We start from the raw sequence: 20,549 nt of genomic DNA, 5'->3' as shown, positions 1-20,549 counted from the left end.
GTTGATAATTTTCAGCAAAGAATATTACGTTCTCACTAAGGAAAAATGGATTTTCAGATTCTCTCCTCCTCCCCTTAGGACCAATTCTGATTCCGCTCTTCACACGAGTGCTCTGAGTGCCAAGCCCCAGGACCCCTATGGAGGAGGAGGCCAGTCGGCCTGGCCTGCCCCATACATGGGTAAGACACACAGGCCCACCGCTAACAGCCTCTGTGCTTTTCTCGTTCTGTTGGCAATGACTCGAGCGCCAGGATATGGCCCTCAGTCATTACCTCTGTCAGCCACGTCAACCGCTCTGATGTGTCTTCCTGTCCCCGTCTTCTTCTCTCTTATCTACGCTAGCCTACCTGACCAATACTCTTGGCTTTGTTGTCATTTCCGTGGGGCCATCCTTGATCTTCCTCCCCTTGCCAGCCCAGAACCACCCACGTCCTTCTAACATTCCAGAGTTCCTCCATGGACAGGCCTGTCTTGTGCCATTTAACTGCCTTTCTCATGGGTGTACATCCCTCCTTCTGCCCAGTGTAGATTTCTTGAAGTCAGCATCCTAATGGTCTCACCTTCAGCGTGGGTGCCCCGCATGGAGGAGCCCTCAGTGATGGAGAAATCACACAGTGGCTTGCAGTCACGGAGCCCTTGCTAGAACTCACTCTAGGTGATGACTTCCAACCTGCCAGGACCCCAGCCTGGTTCACTAAAACATTCCAAGCCTGCCTTTCCTTCTGGGGTTGATAATCCAGTAGGAACAATGGTCTGGAATTACCTGTTTCATATGCAGATTGACTCTTGTCCACAAATAGTTAGGGCTAGGTGTTTGGTCTTAAAACAGGGGAATGAATAAACCTTGGTCAAAATAATGGCAGCCTTTCTGATTTTCTTTATTTGTCAGACCATTTGAACCCTAAATAGTCTCTGTTAGGAGAAAGTTCAATGTCTCATTTCCTTGCACATAGTAGGGGTGAAATTTAGTAATACCTGTTGCTTTATTCGTTCCCATGGTGCAATTCATAGATGATTGTCTTTGCCGAAGCAATCCCTTACGTTTCAAGTGTGAGAGTTTCAAAAGTCTGTCTGAGCCACTGAGCACTATTTCCACCCATGGGAATGTGAGCATCAAGCTGGGAGTAATGTGGGAATTGGACAGGAACCTGCCACACACTGCTTGAAGAAGTGGGGTCTGTGGGGAGATGGCGCTGGTTTGGCTTCAGGAGAGGCAGAGATGGGAGCATATAAGCAAAGCCTAGAAAGGCAGAGACTGTGATCAGTGGGGGTGCCAGTAAGGACAGCAACATTCTGGTCTCCCTGGACTGGGAGGGAACCAGATGGATGGGTTTTGACCCTGGAGCCCCGGATACAGAGCTGCCTTTCTGCCTCTGCCATTCCTTCATTTCTGTTGTCCTCTCTGCAAAGTTTATGCTTCTGCAGAAAGGGCCAGAGGCCTAGAGAGCAGAAGGCAATCATAGGGAATTTAAATAAAGAGCCTTTCAGGCCTGCCTGCAGAGAGAAGAAGTGAAGGAAGGGATTAACTGGGTGAAGTATTATTTATGCCAGGCGCCTGAAGCTGGGAGGGAAGAGGTGAGAGATGTCAAAGGGGTGAGGAGGAATAATGGCAGAACAATGGCAGCCTTGCTCCAGGCAGACGGGGCAAAAAGGAAACCTGGAGCAGAATTTCTGGGTTGACTTGAGAATCAAGGTGGTCCCTCCTGTTTCATTCAAGTCAGCGGTGAGAGATAATGGGGCCCCAGCATCCAACAGGCATCCATCAGGCGTGGAGAGCGGGCAGAAGTCCAGCGCAGAGGGCCGAGCCGTGTGCCTGCTTCTGCACAGTTGCCGTGCAAGTATAGCACAACTCAGAAACACATCCAAATATGGATGTGTTTACATGGGAAAGCCAGTGTGTTTAAAATATTACTCAAGTCTCCAAGGATGGGGATTATTTCTGGAGAATTCTATTTGTTGGTGGGAGCTATTTTAAATAGTTTTGTATATTTTCTCCCTGTAATTCATTAAAAGTTTTTCATTTTCCTTCCTTTCAGATTTTAAAAATATCGGCTCCTTTGCAAAAAGCTATTTATTATAGAACCAGCCAAATAAAGTAAAGATTTAAAAAGTGATGGGAAAATATCATTGAAGCCCAGGATTCAGGCTCTGTAGCAGAATAGTAACTGCTCTTTGCCTGGGAATCCTTCCTGAGCTCAGTGATGCAGCCTCTCTCCCCTACCTGTTGGTCTGTGTGCAAGCCCATGATAAGAGAGCATCTGCTCTTACTTAACCACATGAGCAATGATAGGTATATCCTTGAGCAGGAGTTTGTGTCCCCACAGAATAAAGCCATCAGTCTGATAGATGCTTAGTAATTTTCACAGTGGTTATTGGGTTGTATGACAATTAGGCGTCAATTGTAAGTGGCTGATGTAAATGACAGAAATAAGCTTACACAACCAGACAGGATTTTTAGTTTCTCTCTTCTCATTTCATTATCCGGAATCTATGAAGAGAAGCAATGACCTGATTTCCTTGGTGGCAGGTGTAGTTTGCCATTTCACACACACACTGCCAGGCCAGCGTCAGGGCTCCCTGTGAATCTGGCTCTGTCCCACAGCCCAGGACTGTCCCCTGACCGCCCTCCATTCCCCAGCTCCCACGTTGTTGTGGAGGTGGGGGCTGGCGTGGTCCCTGTCCTTTCTGGGAGCAGTCTAGAACTCAGGACCAAGAGTGTGGGAGAATTGTCTTCTCTGCACCCACAGCTATAGATAGATCGTGAGTTATACCAGCTTCGGGAACCGCAGCCCTGAGCTCCTCCCCTGGGAAAGAGGCATGTCTTGGACCTCAGGGACCTGCCACCAGGCAAATGCTGTGACCTGCTCGGTTAAGGAGAAGATCTAAAATGCAAACAACCCTGAAGGAAAGGAGTCTGTTAAATGACCCCTGATTGCACATAGAGGACGGAGAGGGGGAGGCATGAGGATCCCAGATCTAAAGATGGGCAAAAAGCGTCACCCAGGTGGCAAGAGTGCCGGGATGGGAGGTGGGAGCTCCAGAGGCTTGTGGTGAAGGGACCTGCCTCTTGCAGCGCCCCTGCTCTGAAGTCTGGCTGGAGCAGGGAGTTTAGACTTGTCAGGCATGGGAGCGGGCAGAGGGCACATGGGCCATGTTGCTCTTACAGGGTCAGCACTCCGTGGCTCCGAGGCCTCCAGGGTGCCCAGAACACAGATGCAGCCTTGGTGTGGCAGTCCTGTAGCCCCATGGGACTGATGGGAGTGAGTTTCCTCTGTTTCCAGATGTCCAGTCACAAGCATTTCCCTTTTTAGTTTTAATGCTTTAGTTCTAGTTGTATCCTATGGTCTTTTTAAAATCCAGTCATAAAAACCCAGGCTAGGATATTTTGGTTCTGTGTTAGATTGGCACCACCATATCAGTTCTCACCACTACAATTCTTCTGGTTACCTGAACTCTAAACCTGGGTGCCAGTTGCCTTCCATCACCCTCCTTCCCATGCCCCTGACACCATTCAGCAGCCGAGTCCCAGGCCTGCTGTCTTGTAGCGTGCCTCAGAGCTGCCTCTCGTCTGTCCTCACTGCCCCTGCCCCATTTCTTCTTGCCTGGACTAGTCTTCTGGTCTCCCCTGGTGACTCCATGCTTTCTCCTCTCCATCCCTCTCACACCCCGCTGCTGGAACACTTTCTCCAAAGCCTGGCCGTAACGCTGTCCCTTCTGTTCCCTGCATCATGCCAAGTTACTGGCAGATTCCTTTGGACCGGCCTCATCTGCCGTGCCTCCCATCTTGTGCTCCCGCCAGATGCCATTCTTGCCCTCTCACCTCCTGTTCCTCTCCTCCACCTTCTTCTCCCATCTTTACGCTGGGGTGTCCCCTTCAGCCTCACTTCCCTGTGCCTAAATCCCTCCAGCTACAGCAGCTGGACATTCTGGAGGCACACAGGCCAGAGATCTAGTCCAGAATTTGCTAGCAGTGTGCTCTTGGGGGTGCTCACAGTGCTTGCCTCAGGGCTGCTGTGAGGACAACACGTAGCGCCTCAGAGTGGTGAGAAGCCTGGCACACAGGAAAGGAACAGTAGTGCTGGCTCTTAGTATTATCATCCTCGTCGTTATCCTTCAGGGCCTAACTAGTTAGTCAGGGCCTAACTCGGATGCCACCTCCTCCACGAAGCCTTCCTTCTGTTCCAGTCTGAGGGAGAGGAGTGGCACTGATAGAATAGCATGTGGGGTGTCAGTTTTATAAGGTCACCCTCAAAAAAAAAAAAAATTAAGGTCACCCTCAGTCGGTCCTCATGTTCCAGGGGCAGGTCAGCCTTACTGAAGGAGCCCAGGGTGGTTGGGGTCTTGATGATGAACAGAGATGGCAACATACCACACCCGATGGCTGAATGAAGCTTAGTTTATTATTTTTACCGGGATGGTCACTGTTTCATGGTCAGGATGGTCAAGCTCCCAGCCCTTTCCTGAGATGAGGGCCCCAAGGAAGCCAAAATAGAATCAGAATGTCTCTACCTTCCTCCTGACAGTACCAGTTGTAGAGCTACACGTTTTGTCTCTCTGCACCTCATTTTCTAATATTCTGCTCACCTTGCTTTGTTTTCTGTTTTTTAAAGATTTTATTTTATTTATTTATTTTCATTAAGTGGGTTCCATGCTGGGTGTGGAGCCCAACATGGGGCTTGAACTCATGACCCTGAGATCAAGAGTCAAATGTGTTACTGACTGAGCCACCCAGGTGTCCCCTTAAGATTTTAAAGTAATCTCCACACCCAGCATTGCACTCAAACTCACAACCCTAAGATCAAAAATTGCATGGTCTTCCCACTGAGCCAGCCAGTCAGCCCTCACTTGCTGTCTTTGTTTTTGTTTGTTTGTTTTGTTTTGTTTTGTTTAAAGATTTTATTTATTTATTCATGAGAAACATACAGAGAGAGGCAGAGGGAGAAGCAGGCTCCCTGTGGGGACCCCGATGTGGGACTTGATCCCCAGACTAGGATCATGCCCTGAGCCAAAGGCAGACACTCAACTGCTGAGCCCAGGCATCCCACCTTGCTGTCTTTGGACTTGTTGAATTGGGACGAAGCTCTAGCCTGGTCCAGGTAGTGTGCCAAGGACTATCTGCAGAGGTCCTCAGAGGTGATGGTTAAAACCAGATTCCTGGGCCCATCTTCACACTCCCTGAATCAGTCTTTGAGGCTTGGGCCTATGAGGCTGCATTTTAACAAGCTTACCCAAGTCTTTCTGTGTCCTAAAATAAAATCTTAAATTACTAACTTAGGTTCTGTTTCAATGGGCAGAGAGAAGCTCTGTCTTGAGTGGTGTGCTTCATTCATCAACCTGTTAGTGCTTCTGGGGATTCTTAATGTTGCTTCTGCCCTTGGACTCCACCGAAATTATCTGTCTTCTGCCTCTTTTAGAGAATTTGCTGCTGTGTTCCAACTTCTCACCTGCACTCGACCACCTGGGCACACCTAACACTCCCTCCATGTGGGAACTCAATGAATGCATGTTGAATGACCATTAGACATTTTGTTTAAGCTGTAGAGGCTCATCGGGTTAACTCAGAGACTGAGCTTCTTCAGAAACTTATCTAAACTTTAAGCATTTCAGTATATTTAAAGGCTCAGAACTTAAAACTTTGCCTGATTTTATACTGAAAACCCATTTAGTGTATTTGATTGCTCCAAGGATGGTAACGTATCACATTCTTGGCATAATTCATTGGTTTTAGCTTAGAGCAGTGGGAAATACTGTACTTTGTCATCTGCAGTTTGTTTTATGGATTAGAAATATTTGATTCAGCTAGAATATATTCCAAGCCAAATTTGTAAGACTTTGTGAACAGCTATCATATGCACTACTTAAATTGAGACTACAGATAAATTTCTTTTTAAAATAACTTGACTATTGCAAACAATATGTATATAACAACATACAACATGGAACTTCCAGTCTCTCCCTCTAGACACACAGGGTAAGCACAAAACAGCCATGGAAACTTTTGGAGTTACCTGCCCTTAGCCTCCAACTTGTGAGAGTTTTGATCCATATTTCTTTATTTTATGATTTGAATAAAGTTTCAGACTTTGTTCCTCTTTCAGGAGAGAGGCAATAAAAAAAATTAAGACAGATCATTTTAAAAGAAAAATAGAAAGGAGCCAACTTTAGATTTAAATAGGCCATACCTATTTTATTTATTTATTTATTTATTTATTTTTAAAGATTTTATTCATTTATTTGTGAGAGACACAGAGAGAGAGAGAGAGAGAGAGAGAGAGAGGCAGAGACACAGGCAGAGGGAGAAGCAGGCTCCATGCAGGGAGCCCGACGTGGGACTCGATCCCGGGTCTCCAGGATCACACCCCGGGCGAAAGGTGGCGCCAAACTGCTGGGCCACCGGGGCTGCCCTATACCTATTTTAAATTTAGTAGAAATGCTGATGCACCTTATATGAACATCAGTGTACCAAAATTGCCTTGGAATTTTCACAATTCTATTTCAAATCCGAAAGAGTCACTAATAGGGCAGCCTGAGTGGCGCAGCGGTTTAGCGCCGCCTTCAGCCCCGGGCCTGATCCTGGAGACCCGGGATCGAGTCCCATGTCGGGCTCGCTGTATGGAGCCTGCTTCTCCCTCTGCCTATGTCTCTGCCCCTCTCTCTCTCTGTGTCTCTCATGAATAAATAAATAAAATCTTTAAAAAAAAAAAAGAGTCACTAATTCTTAGATAAATGAAATTGAAAACACCACATAAAAGTGTGTTTTTTTTTTCTCCCTAGGTTTCTGTGATGGTGAGAACGATGTACATGGAGAAGGTATGAACTGCTGTCACCTACAGGCGCTGAGCAAGACGCTGGCCGCAGTGCCTCTAGACTCCCTTCATGCTCCTTCCTGCTCCTGTTTTTAGTACTTCCCCAAGTGCCGATGGCGGCTGATCAGTTGACTTTTCTGAGAAGCTGTATAAAATCCAGGCTAACCACAATCAAGGGCACAGGAGAGGAACCATATACTTAGATCACAAAGGCTCCTTGTCATCTGAGTCCCCATAGTCCCGTGGTCACAGGGTTGTGCAGGGAAGCAAAAGTTGTAACCACATGAAAATATTAATGAATCAGTCACCTTAAACCATTACTTATCCCAAGACCCTTTCTTTCTCAGCTATCTGCCTCTTCCTATTTAGAAAGTTTTGCAAGTCAGTAATTGACACACATAAGTAAACAATGCGAGAAAAAGGCAAATTGATTGCAAAACAAAATTGCAGATCTTGTAGAAGATACTGTGTTTCATAGAGCCAATTGATGTTGGAGATCTACTGAAATGACACTCAAAAGCCACTGACAAATGAGAACGACATGGTTATTTTATTCATTCAGCACCAGCACTGGTTTTCTTTCTCTGAATCATTATAGCCTGAAATTTAACTGGACCAAATAAGCTTTTCAAAAGAGAGTGGCTTTGATACCAGGATGAAGAGAGTCACCTGGGAGTGCTGGTGCAGCTCAGAATTTCCAAGCAGACATGACGGTTGTCTTCCTGGCGCTGAGTAGGCTACCTGTAAAGAGCATTGCATCTCAGAATTTGCTCCACAACTTTGGTCTCTGTTTCACATGACTTTCTGGGGTCTGTTATCCTTGGGTACACAGACTATCCTGTGTGGGGCTAAGACAGGACACCATGACACATGACAGTCACACGGGAGCCTATGTGGTCACCAATACCTAACAACACTTGTAGTTCCAAGCAGTCACCAGTGTCTCTCGTGATGCATCCTCTTCCTGACATCAGATCCTGTGATCCTTGTTTCACCTGGCCAGATTGAAAACCTTGGAATGGTCCCTTGGCACAGAGCTGGCCGTCCAGCAGCAACCCCTCAAGCCCTCTGGGTTCTCAGTTACTGTCTGTACCCTGCCCCAGCCCATCTCCAAGCAGCCTCAATGCCGCCCTGTCTTCCTTATGGCATTCCTCTTGACTATCCTCATTTTGTCTCTGCTGGACCACTGTGGTCTCTCCCCATCCTGTCGACTTCCACACTCTCCTTGCCAAGCTTGCTGGGCCTCAATTTGCCTGGACCTTCTAAACTTTATATCCTGCCACTCTGTTACTTATGCCGCGCTCCACAGAGAAGAGCCACTTGACTCAATGGTCGCTCACTGATTCCTTGCTTCTAAGCTTTTTTTTTTCTTATCTCTCTGCCTCAGGAATGCCCTCTTTCCATGCCCCCAAAGGGTTTTGCTGGGTGCCTGGCTGCAGAGGCTCACACTGTCTCTTCCCTGTCTACACTGCAGCGGCCCTGTGCCCCTGGCTGCTTCTTGGGGTCCTGGGCTGAATCCATGTCCTACTCCTCTGTGGGGTCCCCACAGACATGTTCACAACCCATTCTCTAGTAGACAATCAATACATATGTGTCACGAGTCATTTTTTTACGAAGATAATTTGGCTGAGGGTGGGATGGCTGCCTTCTAAAAGCAGTGAATTTGCTTTTTTCCCCTCCTTTTAGTGCTGTCCTTCCCTGGCCCGTTGAAAGAAGAGAATCTGTTAAACGTTCCCAAGCCACTGCCAAAACAACTATGGGAGACAAAGGAGGTAGGGGAGCAGTCTGTGTTCGTTGTCCCTGAACATTTACACCTGCGAGGTCATTGTAAAATCCTTCAGTGGGGAAAATAAGAGGGATGGAGGAAAAGGAGGTGAGGACGTCCGGGGACAGAGATGGAAGAAAGTATTAGGGAATGATGGCTTAAATGAAACTGACCACAGTTGTGCTGATGAATCAGTGCAGTGATCTCTCGACTTATGCTTTTCATGTGAATTTACTTATTCAGAAGAACCTGTCCATCCTTCACACCTCATGCATGTTCCTAAAAGCACAAAGGCCCGGTCCTCAGTCTTAGGCAGATTGTTCTGTTTTACAGCCGGACCTCCTCCCTGTCACCAGCTTCTGTGCAGAATTGCTGGTTCACCAGAGATCCCTTTCTTTAATCAAGGCTATTTGACCTGAGTCCTTGGGGAGTCAGTAAATAAGTCATCTGTTTTCTGATTTCTATGAGCCTCTGAGTATTTGCATGCACAGCCATGCCAGCTGACCTCCACTGCGGTGCCCTCTGGAAACCTCACCCACTGTAGGAGGGAGGCCCACAGGACTTGACTCGGCCTTTCTTCCTGTAGGGGAGCTGTGTTTCCTTTGAAATAAAACAGGTCATCTGTTCCAGCCATGAGTGATGCTCTGTTGCAACGGCTTGCACTCCTCTAAGTATCCCCATCTGTCCAGGGTTCTCCTTGGTCAGGTTCCAGTTTGCCAGACCTGTCAAAGTCATCATTAGCATTAAGGGTGGGCTTCAAAGGGTTTTTGTGTTTGTTTTGTGTGTGTTTGGTAAAAGCAAGATGTATCTCATGTTTCATTGTTTTGGTGGGGGGAGGGAGATATAATTTAAAGTCTATGTACTTAGGGGCACCTAGCAGGCTCCCTCAGAAGAGCATGTGAGACTATTGATCTTGGGGTCGTGAGCTCGAGCCCCATGTAGAGTGTAGCGATTAACTTAAATAAATAAGCTTAAAATTTTTTCACAAACTTAAACACAGGAGGAACAGCCATACTGTTTTTGTGGCCGTGGGAGGCACAGGTGGCTTTGGAGGCTTTTATCAGAGACAGCCCTATCTTCTCCAGCAGAGAGGGCTGTGGTACCCACTCCTCCCCAAATTAGGGACTGCTCTCTCTAGAAGAAGGTGCTCATCCTAGTTGTTACAGATTTGAGCGCTCCATAAATCATTTCTGGGAAAGCAATTGAGTCAATGGTACATTCATTTTTCTCAATGTCTATTTACAGAGCCCCTGTGGCCAGAAGTTCTAGCTGCAGGGATACTAGTGAACAAAATTAGAACCCCTGCCCTGGTGAAGCTTATAGTCTAGTGGGAATATGTGTTTCTTTCTGACATTAATTTCCTCCTCCTTCACTCTTTTTTTCTATTTTCTTTTCTTCTGAAGCCAATTGAAAAAAGTAACGTTTATTTATAAAAGCTCCTTCTATAAAACGTTGGCCGTTTTGAAGGAAACAATATTCATCTAGAAGATAAATTAACAGGGCGAAAATTAAGAAAATTTACTAATGTCATGTGACCCTCGTGCCAGGGAAAGTCTAGTCCAAGCTGAAGTGGCTGCTGTGTGTGGAGGCTCCTTACTTGCCCCAGCTCTCACCTGCACTGACTGGAGCCCCAATACACGTACAAAGGCACTTTTAAGAAACTTGAATTTGACTTGATGGTGAAGTAAGCCCAGGTTTCTGTCTCTCCCCAGATTCAGTCCCTGACAGGGCGCCCTCGATCCTGTGATGTTGGAGGTGGCAAGTAAGTAGTATTCTTTCTGTTTGTGGTTCAGAGACCAACTGGCCTAAAGATTTTTTCCCCTTCAAAGGAAAGTCTTATTACGTTGCCCCCAAACTCCGAGAAACTTCACTTGTTATGTGTAACTTGGAAGTCAGCTGAAGGTTCATAAAAGCAACAGCTCCCCTTGGTGCTCATATTTTGTTTGTTTAAAGTAATGAAATCACATAAGGGCACTAGAACTGCCGTGAATACACTTGAGAATAATACAGCCAAGTGTGGGTAAACCTGCAGCTCGGCCATGAAGCAGAGGTGGCATCGGGGGACTGCAGTGGCTGAGGGCCGCAGGGTAGGCATTGGGGGGGGCCACACAGACTGAGGGGCTGGCTGCGGGGTGGGCACTGGGGGGCCCGAGACAGTGTCAGGCTGCCTGGCAGCTTTCTCATCCACAAGCCGTTGGGCAGAGTGTCTGTGAATGTCCTTCATACCACTGAGCCATCCACTTAACGCGTGAGAAACTTCTGTGGAGTGTATTTTACCAAAATTTTTTTAAAAATCAGCAAAAGAGGAATAAATAGGAAAATGTGCAAATATAAAAGGGAGCTTATAAAGCCACTAAATAATGAGTGTATTTAGTAGTGTACAACTTTACTCCCTAAACAATGAGGGGCCTAGCGTCGCCTGCCCTGGACTCAAAGGAAGGTTGGAATCATCAGACGGTCTTGAACCTGGGATAGCACTACCTGTCCCATAGCACATCCAGGAAAGGACTCCAGTGGGTCGTAGGTATATTTGGAAAGTGATAGCTTGTATTTCTGGCAAGCAGAGAGGAACCCTTCTGAATGCCACCAGTGACCTGGTTCACACCATCCCTGCTGTGTGCCGCCGGCCCCGCCTTCCCCACTTCGTCCCTCTGCCTTTGTTCCCACCTGCCGTCCAGCAGTCAGAGAGAGCCCATCCGCTCTCAGGGTGAGCAGCTAGGGGTTCTCAAGTCCATTTTTCTAATCCTTGATCTTTAACCTCATAACCTGTCTCCTCTATCCAGCCAACCTGAAAGACAAGTTATCACTTCAGTTTTTCTACAACCAAAACTTCTTCCTCATTTGTCAAAATGGACACCTTTCCTTCTTCCCCACATCCTCCCAAGCCTGCATGGTTCTGCAAGTCTCCCTACCTTACCAGGAAAAGGGGGAGGCCACCAGGAACGAAGGCTCAGCTTCCCTCCCCACCCTGTCCTCCCAGAGACACAAGTATCCTCCCAGCCAACACTGACCACCTTACCCTCCCTAGCCCTTGTCCACGCTGGCCTTTCTGAGGCCTCTCCCTCCTGCCCATCCTTCCCTCTCCTGGGTGTTCAGCCTTGCCTGCTCTACTAGGTTTTCTCTCTGTGTTTAAATGTACTGATTAAGGAATCTGCATGGAAAAATTCCTGCCTTGGCCCTAAGTTCCCTTTTAGTTACTTCCTTCCTGCTCATTTCCAGAATTTTTTTTAAAGATTTTATTTATTTGTTCATGAGAGACACAGAGAGAGGCAGAGGCACAGGCAGAGGGAGAAGCAGGCTCCCTGCGGGGAGCCCAATGCAGGACTCCATACCAAGACCCTGGGACCACGACCTGAGCCAAAGGCAGATGCTCAACCACTGAGCCACCCAGGTGTCCCTCATTTCTAGAATTCTTAGCTGCACTTTTGAAAGAGTATTTACTCTTGAGTCTTCCTCTTCCTTACTGCTTGTCCACTCCTCAACTGACTGTGGCTTGGCCTCCACCCTCACTGTTCCAAGGGAACTGTCCTCAAGAGATGTCCCCATTACACGTCCTCTTGTCCTGTGGAAATTCAGTATCTAAGAATTCGTTATCGTCCATAGCTCCCACCCTCATCCCCAGTCTACTCACACCCCTGTGTCCCTAGGCTAGTGTCCCTATGCTGGAATATTGGGAGTCCTTCTCCAATACTGCCTTAAGTGTCCCTAGGCTCCATCCCTGTCTCTCCATTCCCATGCTCTCCCCTTTTCTCCTTTGACTACTGAGCAGCACCAGCCACCACTCACCTCCCTGGCCCCAGGCTCTGCTCCTTCTGCCCGTCCTCCCTCCCCTATCCATTAGCCACATTGTCCTCAGAAGGATTATGTTTTCCCCTTCTAGCCTTCTCTGGCTGCTTGTCAGAGCCTGGTGTGTTCTCTGCCCACCTATCCAGCCCCACCTCCCTCACCACCACCCCTCCTGCACTTGACCTTCCTGCCGTATTTCCTGCCCTATCTCAATTCCTTGGGCACGCTGTGTGGTTTCATGCTTCCCTGCTTTGCCCATGCCATGAACTCTGCCTGAAATGGTTTTCCCACCTAGATTGTCTGGGTCCTCGAACTCAGCCCAGGAGCATCCCAGGGAGCACCCCAGCCCACTGGTTATCCCCTCCAGACCTCATGCCACCAGGCTAGGTCACTGTACTACACACTTGTATCATACGGCTGCCTCCCTGCCTTGTCTGAGTCTCTCGAGGCCCTAATGCCTGTGGCTGGTCCCTGAGAGGTGCTGTGTAGACAGCAGTGCCCTTGGCTGAATCCATGACCCTCCCCCTGCTCCTTGAGAACAGCTCCTTCCTCCAACCACCTTCATCCAGCCATTCTCCCCCTCTTTAGCTTCACTACTCTCTCCCTGGGTGAGACCTGGACCATCCCTGCCTCACTCTCGCTCCCTTACACCACCCTTCACACTGACCGCAGTGGCATTTCTAAAATGTCATCCTGCAGCTTACATTGGGCTCCCTACCTTCCAACAGTCTCTGGTCCAGACTCTTCAAAACAGCACGGCATCTTACCCTTGTTCACTCCACCCCCTCCTACCTGGTCTCCAACCACCCACCCCTTCCTGGCTCTGCCCTGACAACCTGGCCATGTCAGACTGCTTCCTTGAAGCATAAACTCCCTGTCATGTGCTTGGTAAAATGTTCTTTTACCAGCCCATCCGGAGATTGGCAACTCTGGCTACTGTGTTCCCAGCATCCTTCGTCCCTGATAGGCATCCCACACCTTATCATCCCTGATCCCACATGCTTCATTCCACATTGCTTGCTTTGCCGTGGGTCTGTTTCTCCTGCCTGCCTGTGAACCCCTAGAACAGTGCCCCTCAGACCTAGGCTAGGCGGTCCTTCCCAGAGCCCCACCTTTTAGACACCTCACTCCCATGGAGTCTGGAGTCCAAGGGGCCACCAGGGAACACACCACCTGCCCAAGGGGTGACGGGGGATGTGGAGTGTGGCCAGGGCTTGGCCTATAGGTTGGGATAGCTCCATGGGTGCCCATGGTGAGGGGCAGGCTGGGAGGGAAGAGATGGTGGTGGACCCAAGGACCATGGCCACCTCCATATGTCCCAGTGCAGAACTTAAGGAGCCGGAGGATTCTCTTCATCTGGCCTTCCAGGCTATTATGGAGGTATAGTTGTCAGGACAGAAACAAGGAACATGGTTCATTTAAGGGTTTGTTAATTAGATCCATAACTTTGAGAAGCTTCAACAGATGGTATGTGGGCCTCCACACACACTCTTGCTCCAGGCCTGCAGCCATCGGGTGGGCCTGACTGCGAATCCAGACACTTGGCTCATTCGTCCTTATGCCACCAGCACTCAGCCCAGTGCCTGGCACACAGTGACCAGCCAACCGGCAGATTTGGATAAGTGAATAGCAACATCTCTCTCTCACTTTACAATTTATGAAAACTAACTAAATATATCTTGGAAGGTATCTGCCTGATGCAGACTTTTTTTTTTTTTTTGTGGGAGAGATACTTTTAAAATCTAGCAAAAAGAACCATACAAAGATAAAGCAGGTACTCACGTTTTATATAGGGCTTTATATTTTTTCAAAGAACTTTTGCATCCATAGTCTGATCTGGTCTCGGAAAATATTTCTGTAAAGTGGGCATAGATGACATCCTTAGTCTGATGTAACAGGTAAGGCAGTTGCCCTTCAGAAGGGTTAAGCCAAGGATGCAAGTTCTCAGAACGAGAGAGAGTCAAAGCCTACATAAGGACTTCGATGTTTGATACCCACCGCCTTTATTTGACAAGTATGTTCTATTCCCCAGCAACCAAATGCACTTTAGAAAGAAATACTCTTTTTTTTTCCAGTGCTTTTCCACACAATGGTCAAAACATAGGCCTCTCGCCCTTTTTGGGGACCCTGAACACCGGGGGGTCATTGCCAGATCTAACCAACCTCCACTACTCCGCACCCATGCCAGCCTCACTGGATACCAGTGACCACATCTTTGGGAGTATGAGTGTGGGGAATAGTGTGGGCAACCTGCCGGCTGCTATGACTCACCTGGGCATAAGAAGTTCTTCTGGTAAGTGTCCCCTACTTGGTAAGGACTGTGCCCATGTATGTACCCTGGTGACTTAATCATAGATGGTCTCCCATGAATTGTTGAATGAGAACTATTGCATCTGAGTGAGAGATAGCTATGTACCTGTTCTTGACAGAACAGGTGGCTCTTGACATTTCACTTTGGTGATCTGTTTCTGCTGGATTCAGTGAGCTCTGGAGCACCTGCTAAACTTCATTCTTTATTGCCTTCACCAGCCCAGGTATCCTGGGACTTGGAGAGTAAGATGTGAAAGTCAAGACAAAAAAGCAGCCATTCCATTCTGTGTTCACTGAACATTAGTGGCTCTTATCAATGTATGATGATAGTTATAATTACAGCTATCTCTCTAGAGCCCTCGGATTTTCCATTGGATTTCAGAAGAGAATATTTTGAATTTTAGAAAATGTATAATGGATATGATAAAAATATTTTATACTCAACAGACAGATATATTAAATAGAAATTACCACAGTTTAAAATGATTCGTTCCGGGGTATCCCTGGGTGGCTCAGAGGTTTAGCGCCTGCCTTTGGCCCGGGACAAGGCCTGGGGTCCTGGGATTGAGTCCCACATCGGGCTCCCTGCATGGAGCCTGCTTCTCCCTCCACCTGTGTCTCTGCCTCTCTCTCTCTGTGTCTCTCATGAGTAAATGGATAAATCTTAAAAAAAAAAAAAAAAAAAAGATTTGTTCAAATTTCCAGAAGTGCTGACAGGTCAGCACATGGCTATATTACAGTGCTGCCCATGATGGACTTGAGTGTTACCATACCAAGTTTGAGCACCCACAGCTCAGACCCCATGTTGAAACATGACTAAAAATACTTGAACCCTAACAGATGCTCTTGTCAATATCAGAGGCAGGGTTGATCTCTTACTCCCAGTCCTGTGGTCCAGCCCCCGGCTGTCACAGTCCTGAGAGCTGTGCTGTGGATGGTGATGTGGTGTGGAAAGGGTCCCCAGTGATGGTCCATCAGTGGGAGGGCACCTGCTGGTTTCCACTCTGGGTTCAACATGATGTCCATGCAAATCAGAATTCACCACTCTCATGAGAGAGGTCCCCTTTGGAGTGGTCACCTGGAAGGTTCTCTAATGCTTACAGTGGTACTGCCCATTGTACCACATCATCCTAGGTTTGAAGAACTGATTTTAGAGATAACCTTTACTTACTTCGATTATTTTATTATCCTGCTGCTCTACCAAGCGTCCTGGTGAATTCTGTATAAACAAGGACACCCAAGGTCACATAAGTAAAGCAGCATCAGCACTTAACTCCCTGGGGTCTTGAGGAAGCCAGCATTCTCCCGGGCAGCCTTTGACACTTTGCTTCAGCTGAAAATCCTGTTTCTCACTATGTATTATTTTCCTCAAAACATTATTTATTGTCCAGAACCAGTATCAAGCGTTTATAGTTTCTAGGCACTCCTTAAAATGCATGGTATACAAAGTCATAGATACTTTTTTTAAACTTGCTTGAGCTTTCCTTCCAAATGAGTGGATCTGTTTCTTAACCTAAGCTCACATCTCTAGCACTGATTCTTAGTCGAGCCAGCCACATCTCTGGGCTTTCCGTGGAGAATTTCACTGTGGGATAACTGCATAGGGCCTTTTCAGAAACATCTTTCCTGTGTTTAAAAAAATCATTTGCCATCAAAAAATGCTTTATTTTGTCATTGCTCCATTGCAGTAACTTTTATCTAACACTTAGTTTTTTATGAACATAAAAGAACACACAGTTGTATGCACCCCGACTACTGGTACCAGAATTATGGGCTGAACTTTGAAACATGGGCACTGCCTTTTGAGATACACAGAAGCATCATTAACTCATGGAGCAAAGCCACTCCATGCCAGGTCCTGTGCCAAGGCTCTGGCAGGATGCAGGACACGGTCCCTGGCCTCTTGGAGCTTAAGCCCTAGCAGCCTCTGTCATGTAAATGCCATTCCCAAACCTCTCTGGCTCTGCTAAAATTCACATCCCCTCCCCTCCAAATAAAACAAAGCACCAACAAAAATTTCATTTTCCGTGAATTGGAATAGACTGTGATGAGCAACTTCTCAGGAGCCAGGAGAACAAAGAGAAAGCAGGAGACATGGGAGGGGGCCCCTTCCTGTGACTCCCTGTGTGTTCAGGGTATTTACAGGGTCCCCTGACATGGTGCCCCAGAGCCTTGACGCTCTGTGAAAGGATGCACCCTGAGAATAGCAGAGGATCTGGGCGTGGTACCTGGGACAGAGGCATGGGCGGTGGGGGGGGGAGTGGCTGTTGGGGGGGTTCCAAACAGTCTGTGTGCACAGCCCTGGGGTCTTCTTGCCAGGCTGGGGGCTGACTATGCCTTGGCCTCTGCTCACCCAGTCCCGCCCGCCCAGCGGCTCTTCACACGCTTCCTTGTAGTCAGACTCACTGTCACCCTGCTGCCACCAGCCTTGAGTGCCAATGGGTCCTTTCCCTGCTGTGGGTATATCTGATGCATGCATGGTAGGAGGACCGCCCCAGTGTCCCCCTCACACAGAAGTCCTCAGAGCTGGATAGGAAAAAGTTAAGGTTTCTTTCATCTTTGGAAACAGAAGCTGTAGCCTACAGTTCTGGCAAGTAACTGTGCTTCTGCTGTCTTGTAGGTCTCCAGAGCTCTCGGAGTAACCCGTCCATCCAGGCCACACTCAACAAGACAGTGCCGTCCTCGTCCCTGAACAGCCACCCACAGGCGTCCACCCCCAGCGCCTCGGCCCTTCACCCATCCCTCCGGCTCTTCTCCCTCAGCAACCCGTCTCTCCCCACTGCAGCCATGAGTGGCCCCTCCCGGCGGAGGCAGCCCCCAGTTAGCCCTCTCACGCTCTCTCCAGGCCCTGAAGCCCATCAGGGTTTCAGCAGACAGCTCTCAGCCACCAGCCCTCTGAACCCCTATCCTGCGGCTCAGGTGAGCACAAACCCACACACAGTCCAATGGGTTGAGGCACATGGGGCCAGGATGGAGGCCCCCTCACCGGGTGTAGCCCCTAGGGTCTCCAGTGCAGTCGGCCAGTCCTGGCCTATGCCTGAGATCAGAGAGAGCAAGTGTGAGCCAAGAACTCAGGAAGCAGTATTTATCTCCTAACAGCACATTTGTTATAAGGATCACTGTTTTACAAACAACACACAGTGTGCAGTCATAACTCACAAACCTTGGCTTTGGGGATGGTAAGGCATAGAGAACATGACCCAGACATGTCTCAGGTGGCTAGGAGAGACCAGCCTGGGGTTTTTTAATTGGTGGGGAAAATTATCCATAACTGAGTCTGTATTTTAAGCCACAGGGGAAAGCTAAAGAAGACACTTAATACCTTCCTGAAGCTTTGATATTGGATTAGACCTCTTCCCTAATTATGACTACAGATTTGAGAAGCAGTACTTTTACTGCTTATGGAACGATAGGTTTTATAATAAGGATCAGGGTCCTCCATAAAAGCACCTAAAGAAGTCTGTTCAGAAAGACGCACATTTTTGGGGCACCTGGCTGGGCAGTTAGTAGAACATGTGACTCTTGATCTTGGAGTGGTGAGTTCAAGTCCCACATTGGCCATAGAGATTAAAAAGTAAACTAAAACAATTTTTAAAAAAAGGAAAAAAAAAGCACATTTTGAAGTCACAAGCCTGTTATAGAAATTCAGATGTCAAAACATCATATTTTGTCTTGTTGACTTTGTTTTTATTCTGAGCTCTTAGGGTGGTTCTTACCATAATCATCAATGAATATATTTTCAACCTGTTGGTCCCTCCCTAGTACATTGTGTCATCATTTGCTCCCCACCTCACCATAAATGAGTCATGATTAGGCAAACAGGAGTTGACAACTTAAACGGAAGGGTTAGCAGATCCAGTTATTACTCACTCTTGACATGAGTAATCCCTTTCGGGAGAGGGTAAGAGGGTGTTTCATAATTGTTGTTTCAATGGTTCTTTTTATGTTATTGGATTGCCTTTAATTTTCTTTTGCAAGATTATCTTAATGGATGTAAAAAATATTACTCTTGCTTTCTAGCTACATTTTAAGGAGAGCTGTAGGGGCTAGAGAGCATCCTCTTCCAGATGTTTCTGGGTTTTGTTTCCTTAATATTTAGATTTTTAAAAAACCAGTGTTATCCAGGCACATAGTTTAATAAGTCAGATAGTTCTACAGGGCTTGTTACAAAATAATATTTTCTTCTCCCCGACTCATTCTTGTTCCCTAGAGATGGCTCCTTTCAGGCACTGTAGCTAATGTCTTTGGTATAACCGTGTTATTTCATGATTGTTTTGTTCTGGATTTTTAGTGTTAGGTATTATCTGATGACATCCTGTCATGGAGGACTAGGATATGGTTCTCTATCACCTCTCTCCAAACCCCACCCACCTACATGAACATTTCCTTCTCATTTCCACTATGCTTTGTTATAATTTTGTTGAGAGCAATACCTAGTGTGTTAGTGTTTTCCCAATTATAATAGCACAGTTGGAGCTGAACCATTTAGTATGCTATGAAATAACAAAATGAAAACAATTTTTTTCTTGAAAGTTAATTAATGTCTTACTTTTTTGTTAGTCTCATTTTCTATGTATGTATTGCTTATTACATCCCCACCTCTTGGAGTTGAGTGGATCTCCTCTTAGTACATTGAAAAACAAGCCTTCCATGGGCACCTGGGTCACTCATTCCATTAAGCATCTGACGTCACCTCAGGTCATGATCTCAGGGTCGTAGGATCAAGCCCCATGTAGCATTGGGCTCCATGCTCAGCAGGGAGTCTGCTTGTCCCTCATCCCTCTGCTTCTCTCCCAGCTCATCTCGCGTGCACATGCCCACACACACATACTCTCTCTCAAATAAATAAGTAAAATATTTAAAACAAAACAAGAAGAAAACTCTCTAGTAGATTTCAAAGAAAGCACATGTGGCCTGCCATGACTCAAATATGTCTTCATTCTACCCATCATTTAACTCATAATTGACCAGAGATAGAATTCAAATCTGAAATAATTTTCTCTTAAAATTTTGAAGGTATTAATTGTCTTTTAGTTTCTAGAGTTGCTCATGGGAAATCCAGTGCCATTCCAATTCTTAATACTTCTAACAAGGGCAGCCCGGGTGGCTCAGCGGTTTAGCGCCACCTTCAGCCCAGGGTGTGATCCCCGGATCCTGGGATTGAGTTCCATATTGGGCTCCCTGCATGGAGCCTGCTTCTCCCTCTGCCTGTGTCTCTGCCTCTGTCTCTGTCTCTCTCTGTCTCTGTCTCTCATGAATAAATAAAATCTTTAAAAAAAAATACTTCTAACAAAATGTCCTTTCTGCCTTTCTGGGCAGCCCAGATGGCTCAGCAGTTTGGCGCCACTTCAGCCCAGGGTGGGATCCTGGAGTCCCTGGATCGAGTCCCATGTCGGGCTCCCTGCGTGGAGCCTGCTTCTCCCTCTGCCTGTGTCTCTGCCTCTCTCTCTCTCTCTCTCTGTGTCTCATGAATAAATGAATTAAATTTTAAAAAACAACAACAACAACAACAAAAATATCCTTTCTTCCCTCTGGAGTCTTGTAGAATCTTCTTTTTGTTCCTGAGTTCTGAAACTTCAGGATCACCTGGATCTTTGGTGGCTTTCCTCAATCTGGAGACTCCTATCATTCTTCATGAATGAAGGAATGAATTCCTTAACTATTTCCTGGAAGACTTCTTCCCTTTGATTTCTCTGTGTTCTCTTTCTGGAACTCCTATTGTGTGAATGTTGGACCTTCCCTACTTCCCTGTCACGCTCTTATTTTTTCTATTCTCCTCGCCTCTTCGCCATCCTGTCTGCAAGAACTTCTCACCTTTATCTTCCCATTGTTATGTTGAGTTTTCATTTCTGCTTTCATACTTTTAAGTTGCCAAGAATTCT

At 47.0% G+C, this 20,549-nt stretch overlaps 1 protein-coding gene across 4 annotated transcripts in view; it reads left to right on the top strand.

Annotated features, from left to right (window-relative positions):
- Window positions 1–20,549, top strand: part of CRTC3 (CREB regulated transcription coactivator 3) — a 99,067-nt gene that overhangs the window by 71,157 nt on the left and 7,361 nt on the right. For all 4 annotated transcript variants that reach the window (XM_038532893.1, XM_038532892.1, XM_038532891.1 and 1 more), the window contains exons 6-11: window positions 79–179; window positions 6,775–6,810; window positions 8,493–8,578; window positions 10,284–10,333; window positions 14,433–14,650; window positions 17,288–17,586. In XM_038532893.1, coding sequence (XP_038388821.1) covers window positions 79–179; window positions 6,775–6,810; window positions 8,493–8,578; window positions 10,284–10,333; window positions 14,433–14,650; window positions 17,288–17,586 — 790 coding nt within the window. The remainder of the gene's footprint in view (window positions 1–78; window positions 180–6,774; window positions 6,811–8,492; window positions 8,579–10,283; window positions 10,334–14,432; window positions 14,651–17,287; window positions 17,587–20,549) is intronic.

Source organism: Canis lupus, chromosome 3 (genome assembly GCF_011100685.1).
Source record: "Canis lupus familiaris isolate Mischka breed German Shepherd chromosome 3, alternate assembly UU_Cfam_GSD_1.0, whole genome shotgun sequence".
Lineage (NCBI taxonomy): Eukaryota > Metazoa > Chordata > Mammalia > Carnivora > Canidae > Canis > Canis lupus.
This window is presented reverse-complemented; position numbering and strand designations above follow the sequence as displayed.